This window comes from Pavona decussata, unplaced genomic scaffold (assembly GCF_977016875.1).
Source record: "Pavona decussata unplaced genomic scaffold, jaPavDecu1.1 SCAFFOLD_143, whole genome shotgun sequence".
Lineage (NCBI taxonomy): Eukaryota > Metazoa > Cnidaria > Anthozoa > Scleractinia > Agariciidae > Pavona > Pavona decussata.
Genome location: NW_028145556.1, coordinates 3,082,768 through 3,097,697, shown reverse-complemented (window position 1 = coordinate 3,097,697; position 14,930 = coordinate 3,082,768). Strand labels below are relative to the sequence as shown.

General features: G+C 40.7%; 1 protein-coding gene across 1 annotated transcript in view; it reads left to right on the top strand.

Annotated features, from left to right (window-relative positions):
• Positions 1 to 10,641, top strand: part of LOC146466614 (unconventional myosin-VI-like) — a 33,823-nt gene extending 23,182 nt beyond the window's left edge. The window contains exons 23-33 of the mRNA XM_085127172.1: positions 247 to 337; positions 1,107 to 1,168; positions 1,407 to 1,495; positions 2,128 to 2,345; positions 2,798 to 2,906; positions 3,684 to 3,733; positions 4,194 to 4,307; positions 4,999 to 5,087; positions 5,583 to 5,723; positions 7,573 to 7,732; positions 8,194 to 10,641. Coding sequence (XP_084983298.1) covers positions 247 to 337; positions 1,107 to 1,168; positions 1,407 to 1,495; positions 2,128 to 2,345; positions 2,798 to 2,906; positions 3,684 to 3,733; positions 4,194 to 4,307; positions 4,999 to 5,087; positions 5,583 to 5,723; positions 7,573 to 7,732; positions 8,194 to 8,434 — 1,364 coding nt within the window. The 3' untranslated portion in view covers positions 8,435 to 10,641. The remainder of the gene's footprint in view (positions 1 to 246; positions 338 to 1,106; positions 1,169 to 1,406; positions 1,496 to 2,127; positions 2,346 to 2,797; positions 2,907 to 3,683; positions 3,734 to 4,193; positions 4,308 to 4,998; positions 5,088 to 5,582; positions 5,724 to 7,572; positions 7,733 to 8,193) is intronic.
• Positions 10,642 to 14,930: the final 4,289 nt, after the last annotated feature.

Genomic DNA, 14,930 nt, shown 5'->3' with positions numbered 1-14,930 from the left:
ATTATGTGTGTTCAGTGAGAATTAAGGTTAGGGGACACCTTGTGATGGCTATCATACAATTAATGAATCTCATTAGCGTGCATTTCTTCACACTCTATCGCAAGCGACGGAATCAGAAGCGGACTCGGAAGAGACTGAAGGAAACATTCTGATCCTTACGCTTCCGATTCTGTCGCCATTGTTAACCAGTCCAAACTCATCGTGACTTCTGAACGGTAAAATTCTTGTTTATTTGTTTTATTTCAGTGATGAAGAAGATTGCTTTCCGAGCAGAAGCAATTATCCGTATTCAGAAAACTGTTAAAATGTTCTTGGCTCTGTGCCGCCACAAACCTCGGTAGGTAGATTTTCTTTCTGTATTTTCTGAACATGCAGCGAATGAAGGGGTCATAGAGTGCTTGGAATACTTGTTGTGAAAATATTCTTTGGACCATAATCATCTGATAATCCACAATTGACTGACTCCGTGATTCGATATCGCTCGAAATATACTGTTTTGTGTTTTTAAGTATTAATGGCAAAACACGACAATACATTTTACTGTTTGACGATTCTTCAGTGAGTTTTGGTTGTACATCAGTCAATTCCAACAGTACATACCTCCCGGGGGCATCAGTGGGGCATTTTCCATCAGTCATTGTAAGTCCGGGGGGGGGGGGGGGGGTTGGGCTTAAGTTTACCCCATGATAATGTCTTCGGCAAAGACGTTAACTTTATGATCCTACATCTAAGGAGGATAAAAATGAGATGGTAGATTTACATAATTAACAGTCACTGGAGTAATATTGAGAAGTATGACTTAGTTGAGACGTAGTTTGGCTCAAATTAGTTTTGATTTGAGTCACTCTAAGCCAAATAAGGAAGATTAGAAATCAGCTTATTTTCTTGACTGTTCCGTGGGGCATTTGAGCAGCTTGTTTGCCCTGTCCAGGGGGCATTTACCCTTTTTTTTAAATCCTTATACCCGGGGATCAACCTGGATAGGGCTGGGGGGGGGGGGGGGGGGAGTACTGCTGGAGTATGTAACCTAGGTAACGCTTATGTTATTAAAGACCTGTCAATTTAGGGAAGAAAAGCATTGCCTTGGAATTTTTTTGTTTTAACAGATATCAAGGAATCATCAAAATCCGAAGATTACAGGTTCAACTTACTCATTTAGGAAAACTAGGTAAGACTCCTTTGCGCAACGGATATTTACATGTAGAGATATAATTAGTGGGCAATGCTACTGGTGGCCCTTTATCAGTATTGTCCGAGTGCGTGAGCGGCGAGAAAGTACTTAAAATCGCCTCTTCGCCATTTCCCTTTCGGCTCCACCGCCGAACCTTTGCCTTCGCCCAAAATCCCACCAGCTTCGCAAGCAAGCCCTTTATCCAACGTTTTATTAATACTTTTTCTTGTTGTAGTGGGATCTTTGAAGAAAGACCAAAATGTACTAAGTAAAGATGTGGAAGGACTGAGGAAGGCTATCGATGATGCTATTGCAAAAGTCAAGGTAAAACAATGACACAGTGAAGAAATGTAATTGGAATATGCTCTGTTACAACAAATTAACATTTAATTGTTTGAAATAAGTGTTATCCAACCCATCTTAAAACTCTTGGAAAGAACGTTTACAAAAAGTGCATTCGTGTATCGCCCATTTGAACTTGAGATTTTATGACGTCATATGGTTGCCAGTATTGTTAGGAAGATGGAGTTCTTGTGTGTGCTACAACTGGGCAACCGTATGACGTCATGGAATGAGAAATGGTGGCGCTTAATCCTGCTTTTCACTACCGACGCAAGCACAAGGGTTTAATCAAAAGCATAAGAGTGCTTATTTCACCGTGAAAACAGCTTGGGCGCAAGCTCAAGCACAAAGGTAAAAAATTTTCCTTCATTTGTACTGGCGCTTGTGTTTCCGTTCGCGTTGTGCTACACGTAAACAGAACATAGCATAAGCACAACGAACTCTATCATGTCAGGCCAATTAAAGCCCTCGTTCCAGCTTTCGCTCGTGTAAGCATCCCCTTTACAGGAAACAAAATGGCGGAAGACTCAGAAAGCTTTGATAATAAAATTTGCCGAAGGTGTACGTAACTCCGAGTGTTGTATAACAAGAATTTTTTTATTGGATGCCTACAGACTACACTGATGAAGCGAGACGCCATCGATGCACTGTACTTTGATCTCGTTGGAAAATTAAATAAACAGCTGAAGGAGGTCGAGCGGCGAGTGGAACAACAAAAGATTGAAGAAGAGCAGGAACGGCTGAGGAAAATTCAGGAGCAGATGGAGCTGGAAAGAAAGAGAAGAGAAGAGGAGGAAAGGAAGAGAAAGCAAGAAGAAGAAGAGAAGAGAATGTAAGTAGTAAGGTTGGCACTGTGAATTGAACTCGTCACGCAATCAGTTATTTTGTCACGTAATTTCTAAACGAAACGAATGCGCGAGGAGATGTTAGTTTCGCAAATAATAAAAGAAAACCAGCTCTTATCGAAACCAGTGAAATCAGTAAAGAGTTAAATCAGTACTCTAATTATTACTTTTAATATTTTCTTTGTTGTAATTTTATTTTTGAGCAAGAGTGAGTGCTAATAAAGATTGATTGAAGTTACTATTTTTGCTCAGCGAAGCAAGGAGGTACACGCCTTGGATTATTTTTCACATGGACCATTTTTCGATGATTTTTGGATAACTTTTTAATCATTTTTCGCATACTTAGAGTGCTAGGCAGGCTAAGGTATAGAGATTTTTCCCTGGAAGTACTTTTTTTAGGCGATTATGGCGTAAGCTATTTGTGTTTTTCGTCACACAGGCGAATGGAAATGGAAGCGAGACGCAAACAGGAGGAGGAAGAACAGCGCAAGCGGGAGGAAGAAGAACGAATAAGAAGAGAAAAAGAAGAGGCTGACAGACAGTTACAGGTGGGCAGACAGACAGACAGTAGAAAGAACATTAAGCGAGACAGACAGACAGACTGAAGGAGACCATTACGTGTGGCAGACCGACCGACTGAAGAGACCTGCCAAAGAAGTTGTCATTTTAAAAATAGTTTTTTAATCAATTCAAAGTTATTAGTGCAGTCCAACACACAAGCATCTTAGATTTTGCGTTCTGGGAAAATGCAAAATGAAATTATCACAAACTATTTATGCTGCCTGTTCATATTTATCGCTGTTGTGTCGAGGTTTGATATCTTAACGTCTTTCTCCATGAGCCGAGAGTTTCGGTAAGGTTTGTAAACTTTTGTAAATTAATCTTAAGGACGGTGCCTACTATTGTTACTGCGCGTACGTTCTGCCCATCTCGAGATACTCGGGTTTCCTATGGGTGGTGCCTACTAATACAAGGACAGTTTTGCGCGGTTTAAAACTACATGGAGAAAGCAGAACTTAGCAAGTGTTTTTGGCATCTCAAAGGAAAATTAGGGGTAACCATGCATTTTTCACAGATAATTAAACTTCAATTTAGGAAAAAAATCCCATACATTGCTTTATATTTTGGCGCTTTTTAGAGATATTATTGCTTAATTATCTCTGAAAAATGCGTGGTTACCCCCAATTTTCTTTTTGGATTCCAAGAGGCCTTGCTAAAATCTGTTTTTCCCGCATAGTCAAAAGCCGCACAAAAATACTTTGATATTAGTAGGCACCGTCCTTAAGCAATAGTTTATTTGAAGTTTGTCATGTACTGACCCACAGGCTCTTAGAGCGGCTGAAGAACAGAAAGCGAGGGAGGAGGAACAGCAGAGGTGAGTTGTACATGACAAAGGAGCAATCTCGTTATTTAGCATTGCACTCATTTTGTACTGTTTAAGAGTTTTCATTTGAATGGTCACACTGTAAAGTTGCCGGGTACCACGTTGTTTAGCATAATGAACAGCACTATAGGTAAGTACTGCTTTCATTCGAATGGCCACACTTTAGGATTACATCCACAGACTCGAACGTTCTAGCTCAATAGCTTTCATTCGAATGGGTAAATTCGAAGATTTCGTTTTCAGACTTTAAGCTGGACTATTTACACACTAATATAACTTTCTTTGTGTGAATTGGCAGATTTTGATTGGTTCAATCGAACCACGCCTCAGAACATGACGAATGCGTCGTTTTGAGCCATGGCTTGGCTACAGACTAACAACTTGAATTTACAGTTGCACTGTTCAGAGAATTGAGGAATTGATCAATGAAGTGTGTCTGTTTTGTTTTCAGATTGGCTATAATTGAGCAGGAGCGCAGGGATCGTGAACTGGCTTTACGACTTGCACAGGGTCCTGATGCTCTGGACGCAGAAGGTCAACAGGGACCCCAGCTTTCACTGCAGAGGTGCGATGGTAATTTAGGTCTTTGTGACGGAATATTCAAGTAGCTGTTATTTACAAATCAAAGGGACATCTTATAGATAGTGAGGTAGCACAACGCCAAAGAGGTGATTAATTTTGGTAAGAGTAGAAGAATATTGAGACAGAAGGCAAATTGAATAGCTTCCTCCCAGAGTTTTTTTTTTTCCTTTTCATTTGAACAAAATTAAGCCGTGAAGCCCTTCTATGGTTCGACGCTGCTTTGCGGAATCAGTTTCTTTTGACGAGGGGAAAAAAACACAAAAACTTCCGAGAGCAAGGGTGGAAAACGAAGAGCTCGTATTAAAAGACCAGCTTTGTCAATGAACACCAGATGCGGGACAGCTTCAGAGGCTGATGAGGTTTTTCAGCGAGATTATCAATAGTATCACGGCTGGATCATCTAAGGCGCGTTTAAGACGCTGTACCTCTTAGGCGACAAAATGGTTGGCAATACTTCGGCTCCAAAATGGTGCCAAATGCATCCTTGCGGAAATTGCTCTTTGGGGAAGATTTTCGTCCTTGTAAAGTCTAAAAAAAAACAAGAAACCTTTGTTGTCACCACAGAATGATTAATGGTTAGTCGATGTAAAAATGTATTTGTGCGCACTTGCATGAGAATCTCTTAGTAAATTTCGTTTTCAGTGCTAATGGTAAAATGCTTTTCTTTTGCGCAGAGCTCTGCCGCAGACAAAAGAGAAAAAGATGCATGATTTGACATCCTGGAAATACGCTGAGTTGCGCGACACAATCAACACTTCGTGTGGTGAGTTTCACTTCACTTTGTTGCTCTCTGAGGGAACTCTGCTGAGGCTGTAACCTTTGTTTCTTTACCAAATTAGTCCGTTTCGAGGAACACAGCAGTACCGCACTTACCACCACCTTTTCGCCTCGAAAACGTTTTGTACATAACCAATTGCCTGGGCCTCACTGTGTGAAGCCAACCCACTCAAGAATAGAAAATATTGTTAAAGATAAGTCTATTGATGATGAACATTTATTGAACACGTACCAAGGGCCCCAGGAATTAAATAGGCGATTTTTGATTTTGTGCTATTTGTTACAACAAGGATGCTCCTAACCAGAGATTTTCGAAAAAAACAAGCGAAAGGTAAAGTTTGTTCAAAATATGCCCCTTTTAAATTCGCGTCAAAAAGCTGCGTGATAGATGATTGCGAGGGGCTGGAAAAAAACTGCTTTTTACACCACGCATGCGTGCGGACTCGGTAATATTAAAGTACTCATTCCGCACTCATCCCAGATATTGAGCTGTTGGAAGCGTGCAGGGTGGAATTCCATCGCCGGCTGAAGGTTTATCACCAGTGGAAGAAACAAAACAAGGCTCGAGTGGCGGAACCACAAGGAGCACCACAACGAGCTCCTCAGGACATCATGCAGGCGGGTGAGTTAGCTCTGGGAGGCTTAACAGTGTACAGAAGTATTGGTAGATACTATATAGAGTTTAAAACAAACAGCACCACACGAAGGTGCCAACCGATAGGTTTGCTTTGAATGCTCGGACGTGACGATTTCATCTGAAGAACATCCTATCCTAAACGAATATGCATGAAACAAACATACCATGAAAATGTACTGTTCAGTAACTTTGATTTGAGTAATTATACTAAAGGATCTCATCCATAACTTCAAAACCTAGAGCCACCTTGTGCCGCATAATAATCAGCACCACAGGAAAGGACTGATCCAAGCTTTCAGTTGAATGGGGCACACTAAGGTATTTCATGCACAGACGTAAATGAAAGAACCACCTTGTGACATGTAAGCAAGCGAAAATTAAAGTTAATAGCCGACGTTTCGGCGTCATCGTGACACCATTCTCAAGGCAAAGTGGATACATTAATGCGAAGATTTGATTTCTATACTTTACAGTCTCTACAATTTAGCATATTAACAAAGGATCACAAGTTCTTCAGGTGAATACCTTTGCGCGAATCGAGTCTGTTTGCACGTTTAGGGATGGTTTAAGTTTTCTTATGAAAAGCATCTCCTTAATTAGGCAATCAAATTTGTTCGAACATTTAGCTAGCACGTGAAATTGTTCTGAAAGACAACGAGGCACGTTCGAGTTATGTTCGCTCAAGTAGTGTTTATAAATAGACGACGATTTTTGTTTGTGTCCATGAACGCGTTCGTGGAGGTGGCCGCGAGTGTAACCAACCACCTTGTGCAGCACAATAAACAGCATCACAGGAAAGTAATGCTCAGTAACTTTCATTTGAATGGTCACACCTTAGGATTTCATGCACAGACTCAAAACTTTGAACCACCTTGTACAGCGCAATAAACAGTATGACAGGAAAGTACTGCTTAGTAGCTTCCATTTGAATGGTCACATTTAAGGATTTCATCCACAGACTCAAAACTTTGAACCACCTTGTACAGCATAATAAATAGGATCATAGGAAAGTACTGCTCCGTAGCTTTCATTTGAATGGTCACACTTAAGGATTTCATCCACAGACTCAAAACTTTGAACCACCTTGTACAGCACGATAAACAGGATCATAGGAAAGTACTGCTTAGTAGCTTCCATTTGAATGGTCACACTTAAGGATTTCATCCACAGACTCAAAACTTTGAACCACCTTGTACAGCATAATAAACAGGATCACAGGAAAATACTGCTCCGTAGCTTTCATTTGAATGTTTGCACCTTAGGATGTCATACACAGACTCAAAGTTAGAATCACCTTGTACTACATGATAAACACTGTATCACAGGAAAGTACTGTTCAGTAGCTATCATTTAAATGTTTACACTTCAGGGTTTTCATAGCTGACGCAGACATTCCTATGTCACAGACCTTTATGGACTGCCAGGGTCGGTTCTTTTAAACAATTAAAGCTGTTAGTTTGCCGACCAATTTTGAAACACAAAATCCCCCTTTATAATAACCTCCCCCAAAGCCCTCCAGAAAACAAGCTTGAGCTAATGACTATAAGCCCAGAGCTTTTATTACAATTTTACTTTTACAGTAGCCAACCCTGATTGGCCAATCTCTGATTAGCCAATCTCTGATTGGTTGTAGAAAAATTGCAGCCTCGTCCTCACTCGTCCTTGGCGGGTGGCCGAGCGTGACGTCACCCGATGAGCTGATCGGAAAGACCCCCATATCGCGTTCGGTCCTAAAGCTTAAACAGCAGCCAGGCTCGCTTGAGTAGGCCTGGGAACGAGTCTGGAAAAAAAATTGATGTTTCATTTAGCTCACTGAGTTTAACGTTTTTTACAGCTGCAGACGCGCCACCCCTCCCTCCCCGACCTGGTGAGAGTGTACAAGTTGAGCCTTCCCCATCCCTCCCCCCGCGGCGCCCGCAGAGGTTCTTCCGCGTGCCCTTCATGCGTCGTTCGGAACAGTATCGGGGTAGTGACTTAAAGAAACAAGGATGGTGGTAAGTGGCGACACACCGAACTAAGAAACGATTTGAAAGATTTTGAAAGTTTTTCTGGAAACTTATAAAAAACAAGTGTTCAAATAATAATTAAGTCACCAACTTGGCATTAAGGTCATTTGTACTAGAGGAATTATGCCGCGATATTTTAAGTCGCGAGTACACGTTCACTGTTTATATGAAGCCTAGGTATTGTTACGCCGCGACCTAAATATAATTTGTCGACGCAATTAAACCCTAAGTTCGCGACTTTTAGCTAAGCCGCGGCTCAGTTCCTTGATACAAACGGTCCAAATGTGCACCGATCCTCACGATGCACAGATTTACGTATTTCTTGAATGCAAATAAGGAGACAAAGGTTTGGGGGTGGATTGCTTTTCCCGGGAAAACTTCAGGCAGTCGACTGTCTTTGAGGTGGGAATGTACTTTGGGGCGATATTAACGCATGTATTGTGTCTCAGGTATGCTCACTTTGATGGTCAGTGGATTGCGCGCCAAATGGAGCTGCATTCTGGTCGTCCTGCTTTGCTCCTGATAGCGGGAGAAGATGATCTGGACATGTGCGAATTAAGTCTCGATGAGACTAGACTCACCTTGCGACAAGGAGCCGAGATAACCGTGAGGGACTTTGAAATTGAGTGGCAGAGAAATGGAGGCGTCCCGCGGGATTACCAGGCAAAAATGTATCAGGCACAGAACTGATTTATGATATATTTATAGTAGCGGGTTGTCACGCAACGCTGAAATCACATGATGCTTGTTTACAAAAGTCTTCATTGAAAATCACCATTTGAAGCATACGTTTAAATTTACAATCATGTGTAAGTATAATCATTTTCCTTAAGTGTAAGACCGAATGCATTTCGCTATTTTAAAACAATACCGAGTATAAAAACAGTGTTAAAACAGTACAGTGTGCGATGCGGATGCGTGGTTACCGTGAGTTGTGATTTCGGTCACGTACCTTGTTTTTTTTTTGTGTAGCGCTTTTCATACACATAACGTATAACGCTTCTGCTGAGGTAACAGTGTTACGTGACCACCCAAAAACGCCTGCGAAGGAGTATGGGATTGTCAAGGTGCAAATTATATTTCTAGCATCCACACAGGAGAATTTTATCACGCCAATCGAAATTTTTCATTGGTTATATTTTTTTCAAATTCTCCTTGCTAATAAGTATTAATTCTGAGAAATTTGATAAACTAGAAGCAGGTATCAGGGCGTCCTCATCTTGGGCAGCTGTAGCAAGTTTTGGCTGCGTAAGAATGATTGTGAATCCTTGTGTAGTGTAGTTTAAGGTGCTAAACTTTGTGGTTTAGTGGTTAGTTTAGGAGTAAATATGCCGGAAATAAAGCCATAAACGCAGAATTAATGAAAAGGCACAATATCCGCATTTTACTCTCTTGGCTATTTTTCCGACGTTTCCTTCTTGTATTTGAATTTGCATTTCTTAATAATGTGTAAATTTTACACTATAGTTAGCTAGGATGGAATTTGGGTTTTCGAATTTTTGAGGAAAATAACATTTGAGAAACTAAATGTTTTAACTGGGAACTTTGCAACTGAGGCTATCATTTTGCATTCTGTTCATTTTACGTTTCAAAATTTTATGAGCTTGATTGAAAGTTAGTTCTGTTGTGAGTTTGTCCAGGAATAATCCGAGAGTTTGAGAGAACCGAAAACGCCTCAGTACCAGTTGATAGTTCCCAATACCAAAACGTGGAACACGATCGTTCATTTAAAAAAATGAGGTTTATTTATAAAGGGTGAGGAAATGAATGTAACCTCGTTAGAATAAAATGAATTCCGAATCTGTACCGTCAGAAAGCAGCTCTCTCTGTTATTCAAATTATACATCGTAACACTAAAAACGTGAGCTAACTTGTAAAATAAATCGAATTTAATTGTTTGCAATGTTCTATTATTCTCCGTGGTTCTAAGTGAAGGTGATAAAATGTTATCGACACGAGAGGGGAAGTTTGAGAGAACGAGAAACTTGTGGAAACGCGGGCCAAAGGCGAGCATCTCCGCTGCTATTTCAATTTCTCCCAAACTTCTTCAAGTTTCTCCGGAACTCTGTTTGTCTACAGAAGTGCAGAGAGAATGCCTTTTATTTCCTCTAGAAAATAAAAGAAAATGAATATTGTTAAACACGACGCGTTTATTAAGGTATTTTTTTTTACTGATAAAGGTAAGGAAGATAGCAAACAGTTGTTTATAATTTCGCCTGTAAGCTGCTCCTAGTATTTGTGGTAAATAGGTGGTGTGAATCGCCGCAATGTTGGTGGACAAAACAAATGAAAATTTTTTCCAGAGTTTGCATAAAAATGGCACCTGTCCACCAACATGGCCGCCATGACGTCACATGCAAACCATCAATAGGCCATTTCCGAGTTGCTGTGAACCTCATTATGAAAGCGAGGATAAGTGCAAAGCTTTTCACTGTATGAAAATTAGTTTTGTTTGCATATGAATGAAAACTAATTTTCATAATAAAAACTTTTCACTTAGCCTCGCTTTTATAATGAGGTTCACAGCAACTCGGAAATGACCTATTGTGACATATCGTCAACCTCGTTCTCAGGCTCTCTCCTCTTAGGGGACGGGAAGAGGAGGAGACCCTGGGAATGAGGTTGACAGATCGTTTGTATGAAGGTGGAAGTCATGTTTAATAGGTTATTTATTTCAATTTATTTATTAGTTCAAACAAGAACTGACGGTTATGATATTAACCTGTTACGGCTGGTTAAACATCTGATAACATGTCCTTTCGATCCAGTTCTTTTGTCGTTTTTCACTTTTAGTCGTAAATTAAAATAAGGTAAGCAGCTTCAGTTCATGGTTTCCTGTGTATTTTTGTCTAGGCTACTTTGAATATTTTGAAATAAAGAATGATTTCTTGCCCTGATTGATCGATTGCCTGATTAAAACGAGCATAAACTTTCATTTGAGGGATTCTCGGACATGTTTGGGCTCGCTTTAGGGTACAGCCAGTACGATTACCTGGGTCAGCGGATGTATTGGCTGATATTGGCGTCGAGGCTCAATCAGGAATTGTATGCGATTTGGAATTCAGCTTCAATATAGACCAATAACGCTTTACGTTTGTGTTGAGGTCGGACTCAACGGAACCAAGAAACTCATCACGGCTGTTCCGCAGCATGCACTTAACTGTTTTGCGCAAGTTTTTTTTAACTTCTTCCTTTGGAGGCTCGAGGGAGATTATTTCAGCTTTTCTCTTAATTAAGTATGGCACCAGACATCTAAGGTATGGGATTCCTTCCCTTTAGCCTCTTGGTCTTTATCCCATGCCATAGAGAATACAGCCAATCAGAAAGCTAGAAACCCGTTGCATATTCTGCGGTATGCAACGGGTAGTATTCCACGAATAAATCCAGGCGTTTCTCGCGGCCTAAAAATTTTTCCCGCCGAAAGAAAAAATTACTGTCAACAACTAAAACATGGAAGAAGAATACTCCAGTTTTGACTTAATTTTGAATTCCTGGAACCAGACGTCGAACAGGAAAATCAATTCAATGAGTGGCATGGAATAAATTAGTCATGCAGTGCTTTCTCATGGCATACCGTGAATATCTCACTTGTGACCTTGATTTTAGTCTGTCCACAAACTCGCCTAAAGGCTCGTGTGTATACTAAGTAAAACCAAGTCACTCGTGGGATATTTCACGGTATGCCACTCGAAAGCATTGCATAACTAGTATGTATATAGTCAGAGACCGCTACAAGAAACGTGTTTTTTCATTGATGCCAGTCAGTATTTATATCGTCATTGGCTATGATCGAAGAGGGGTTAATTGCTGACAGCAGACTCCTTTTGCATAATCGTAGAAAAATATCAGGGTTCTTGGTAGGGCTTTTATAAAAGTGTTAAACTGGAAAATAATGACGCTGTGGTTTGTAAAAAAAGCCCGTATCTTTTGAAAACAATCAGTGTCGGTTACATTGACACGGTTCGGCACGCTCGTGATGACAAGGTCAAGTACTAGTATGTTGTTGTCACAAGTGCGTTTTTTATTGAGTTGTGTCGAGATGGTCGTGAAGGGTTTCAATAAAGGCTAGTTCGTTAACACCCGATGCGCTGTCAATGGAGTACCAGAGGATGTCTGGCAAATTAAATCACCCGAAATTACCATATTGTCGAACTGGTCACAAACTTCATGCAGAAAATTATCGAATACATCCATCGAACTTGGGTCTTCATTGGGTGGCCTTTAGCAAAAACAGAATTAAATTCTTTGACCAGTAAGCGTAGTAATTTCGGCAAAAACGATCTCAAGCTGTTGTTGCTCGGCTTCCGATTCAGGTTTAAATTCTTCGCGGACAGCTTTGAAGGAGGCTGTTTTGATCGCGAAATAAGAACTCCACCACCACCTCGATCAGACTGAGTCTCCTAAATATTGTAAAGTCAGAATGTAATATTTCAGAGTTGCTGATATTTTGGTTCAACCATGGCGTTAACCACGTCCTGGTGGAAGCGATGGAGGTTACACACGGATTGCTAGTTTGTTGTGCTGTCTTTGTGATGACTTTTTGAGCTTCTGGCATTCATCACGAGGCAATTGATCTTTCTAGCAGTCGAAGCAGAAACCGGTCCAGGATTGTATTGATGTCACCAGACATCAAGAGGTAGCATCTGAGTTGTTGTAGTAAACGTGGCACATTTTCATTACATGGCACAGTAATAAGTGTTGAAAAATAGCAACGGCCTTCACAGAGCTCTTGGAGTGACGACTTGATTCCATTAACGATGTCAACAATCCATCGAAGGAGTAACCGTTTTCGGGAAAACGGCAATAAAAATTGTAAGAATGAAATACGGTAAAAGGAGTCCAAGACTAGTGGTACGTCCAAGACTGCAGGTCGTTTGACCACGAGTCATCCTTCTGTCATTATATCGTTTTAGCCTGTGCCCATGCTCAAACCTCAAAACCTACCAAATGGAAAACAAAATGACTACATTGTAAGTCAGTTAGGTGGAACTGAGATGCCAACGAAAGGGATCTGCCTAATATGGTCTAGGGGCCGACTTTTCTCTCCCTCGCTGTCTTGTCGGGGATAAGGTATCAAAAAGCATTGCAAAACCATCTCCAGCTGGAATAAGCGAACCGCGGGCCAAAATCTCGTGGTAAATCGTCATGGTACAACGCTCCGGCAAGGTGTCCAGTTTTCTTACTTTTGGGGGTTAGTAATTCTTACGTTTGGGGGTTAGTAATTCTTACGTTTGCGGTTAGTTTTCTTACGCTTGGGGGTCAGTAATTTTTACGTTTGGGGGATAGTTTTCTTACGTTTGGGAGTTAGGGATTCTTACGTTTGGGGGTTAGTAATTCTTACGTTTTAGGGTTAATTTTCTTCCGTTTGGGGGTTAGGGATTGTTACGTTTGGGGGTTAGTTTTCTTACATTTGGGAGTTAGTAATTCTTACGTTTGGGGGTTAGTTTTCTTACGTTTGGGGGTTAGGGATTCTTACGTTTGAGGGTTAGTTTTCTTACATTTAAGGGTTAGTTATTCTTTTGTTTGGGTGTTAGTTTATTTACGTTTGGGGGTTATGGATTCTTACGTTTCGAGGTTAATTTTCTTACGTTTGGGGGTTAGTAATTCTTGCGTTTGGGGGTTAATTTTCTTACGTTTTGGGGGTTAATAAAACCTACGTTTGGGGGTTAGGGATTCTTACGTTTCGAGGTTAATTTTCTTACGTTTGGGGGTTAGTAATTCTTGCGTTTGGGGGTTAATAAAACTTACGTTTGGGGGTTAGGGATTCTTACGTCTGGGAATTAGGGATTTTTACGTTTAGGGGTTAGTTTTCTTACGTTTGGAAATTAGGTATTCTTACGTTTGGGGGTTAGTTTTCTTACGTTTGGGGATTAGTTTTCTTACGTTTGGGGTTAATAACTCTTACGTTTGGGGGTTAGGGATTCTTACGCTTGAGGGTTAGTTTTCTTACGTTTGGGGGTTAGGGATTCTTACGTTTGGGGGTTAGTTTTCTTACTTTTGGGGGTTAGTAATTCTTATCTTTGGGAGTAGTTCTCTTACGTTTGGGGTTAAGAACTCTTACATTTGGGGGTTAGCGATTCTTACGCTTGAGGGTTAGTTTTCTTACGTTTGGGGGTTAGGGATTCTTACGTTTGGGGGTTAGTTTTCTTACTTTTGGGGGTTAGAGATTCTTAAGTTTCAGGGTTAGTTTTCTTACGTTTGGGGGTTAGTAATTCTTACCTTTGGGGGTTAGTTTTTTTACGTTTGGGAGTTAGTAATTCTTGCCTTTAGGGGTTAGTTTTCTTACGTTTGGGGGTTCGGGATTCTTACGTTTGAGGGTTAGTTTTCTTACGTTTAAGGGTTAGTACTTCTTTTGTCTAGGTGTTAGTTTACTTACGTTTGGGGGTTAAAGCATTCTTACGTTTGGGAGTTAGTTTTCTCACGTTTGGGGATTAGTAATTCGTACGTTTGGGGGTTAGGGATTCTTACATTTGGGGTTTAGTAATTCTTACGTTTCGGGATTAGTGTTCTTACGTTTTGGGGTCCGTAATTCTTACGTTTGGTGGTTAGTTTTCATCCGTTTGGGGGTTACGAATTCTTACGTTTGGGGGTTAGTTTTCTCTACGTTTGGGGGTTAGTTTTCTTACATTTGGGGGTTAGGTTTCTTACGTTTGGGGGTTAGGGATTTTTACGTTTGGGGGTTAGTTTTCTTACGTTTAGGGGTTAGGAATTCTTACGTTTGGGGGTTAGCTTTCTTACGTTTGGTGGTTACGGATTCTTACGTTTGGGGTTGAGGATTCTTACATTTGGGGGTTAATTATCTTACTTTTGGGGGCTAGTAACTCTTACGTTCCGGGGTTAGGGATTCTTACGCTTGAGGGTTAGTTTTCTTCCGTTTGGGGGTTATAGATTCTTACGTTTAAGGGTTAGTTTTCTTACGTTTTGGGGGTTAGTAATACGTACGTTTGGGGGTTAGTTTTTTTACGTTTGGGAGTTAGTAATTCTTACGTTTAGGGGTTAGTTTTTTTTACGTTGGGGGGTTAGTGATTCTCACCTTTGAGGGTTAGTTTTCTTACGTTTAGGGGTTAGTACTTCTTTTGTTTAGGTGTTAGTTTACTTACGTTTGGGGGTTAGATTTCTTACGTTTGGGCGCTAGTTATTCTTAAGTTTTGGGGTTAGCTTTCTGACGTTTAAGAGTTACGGATTC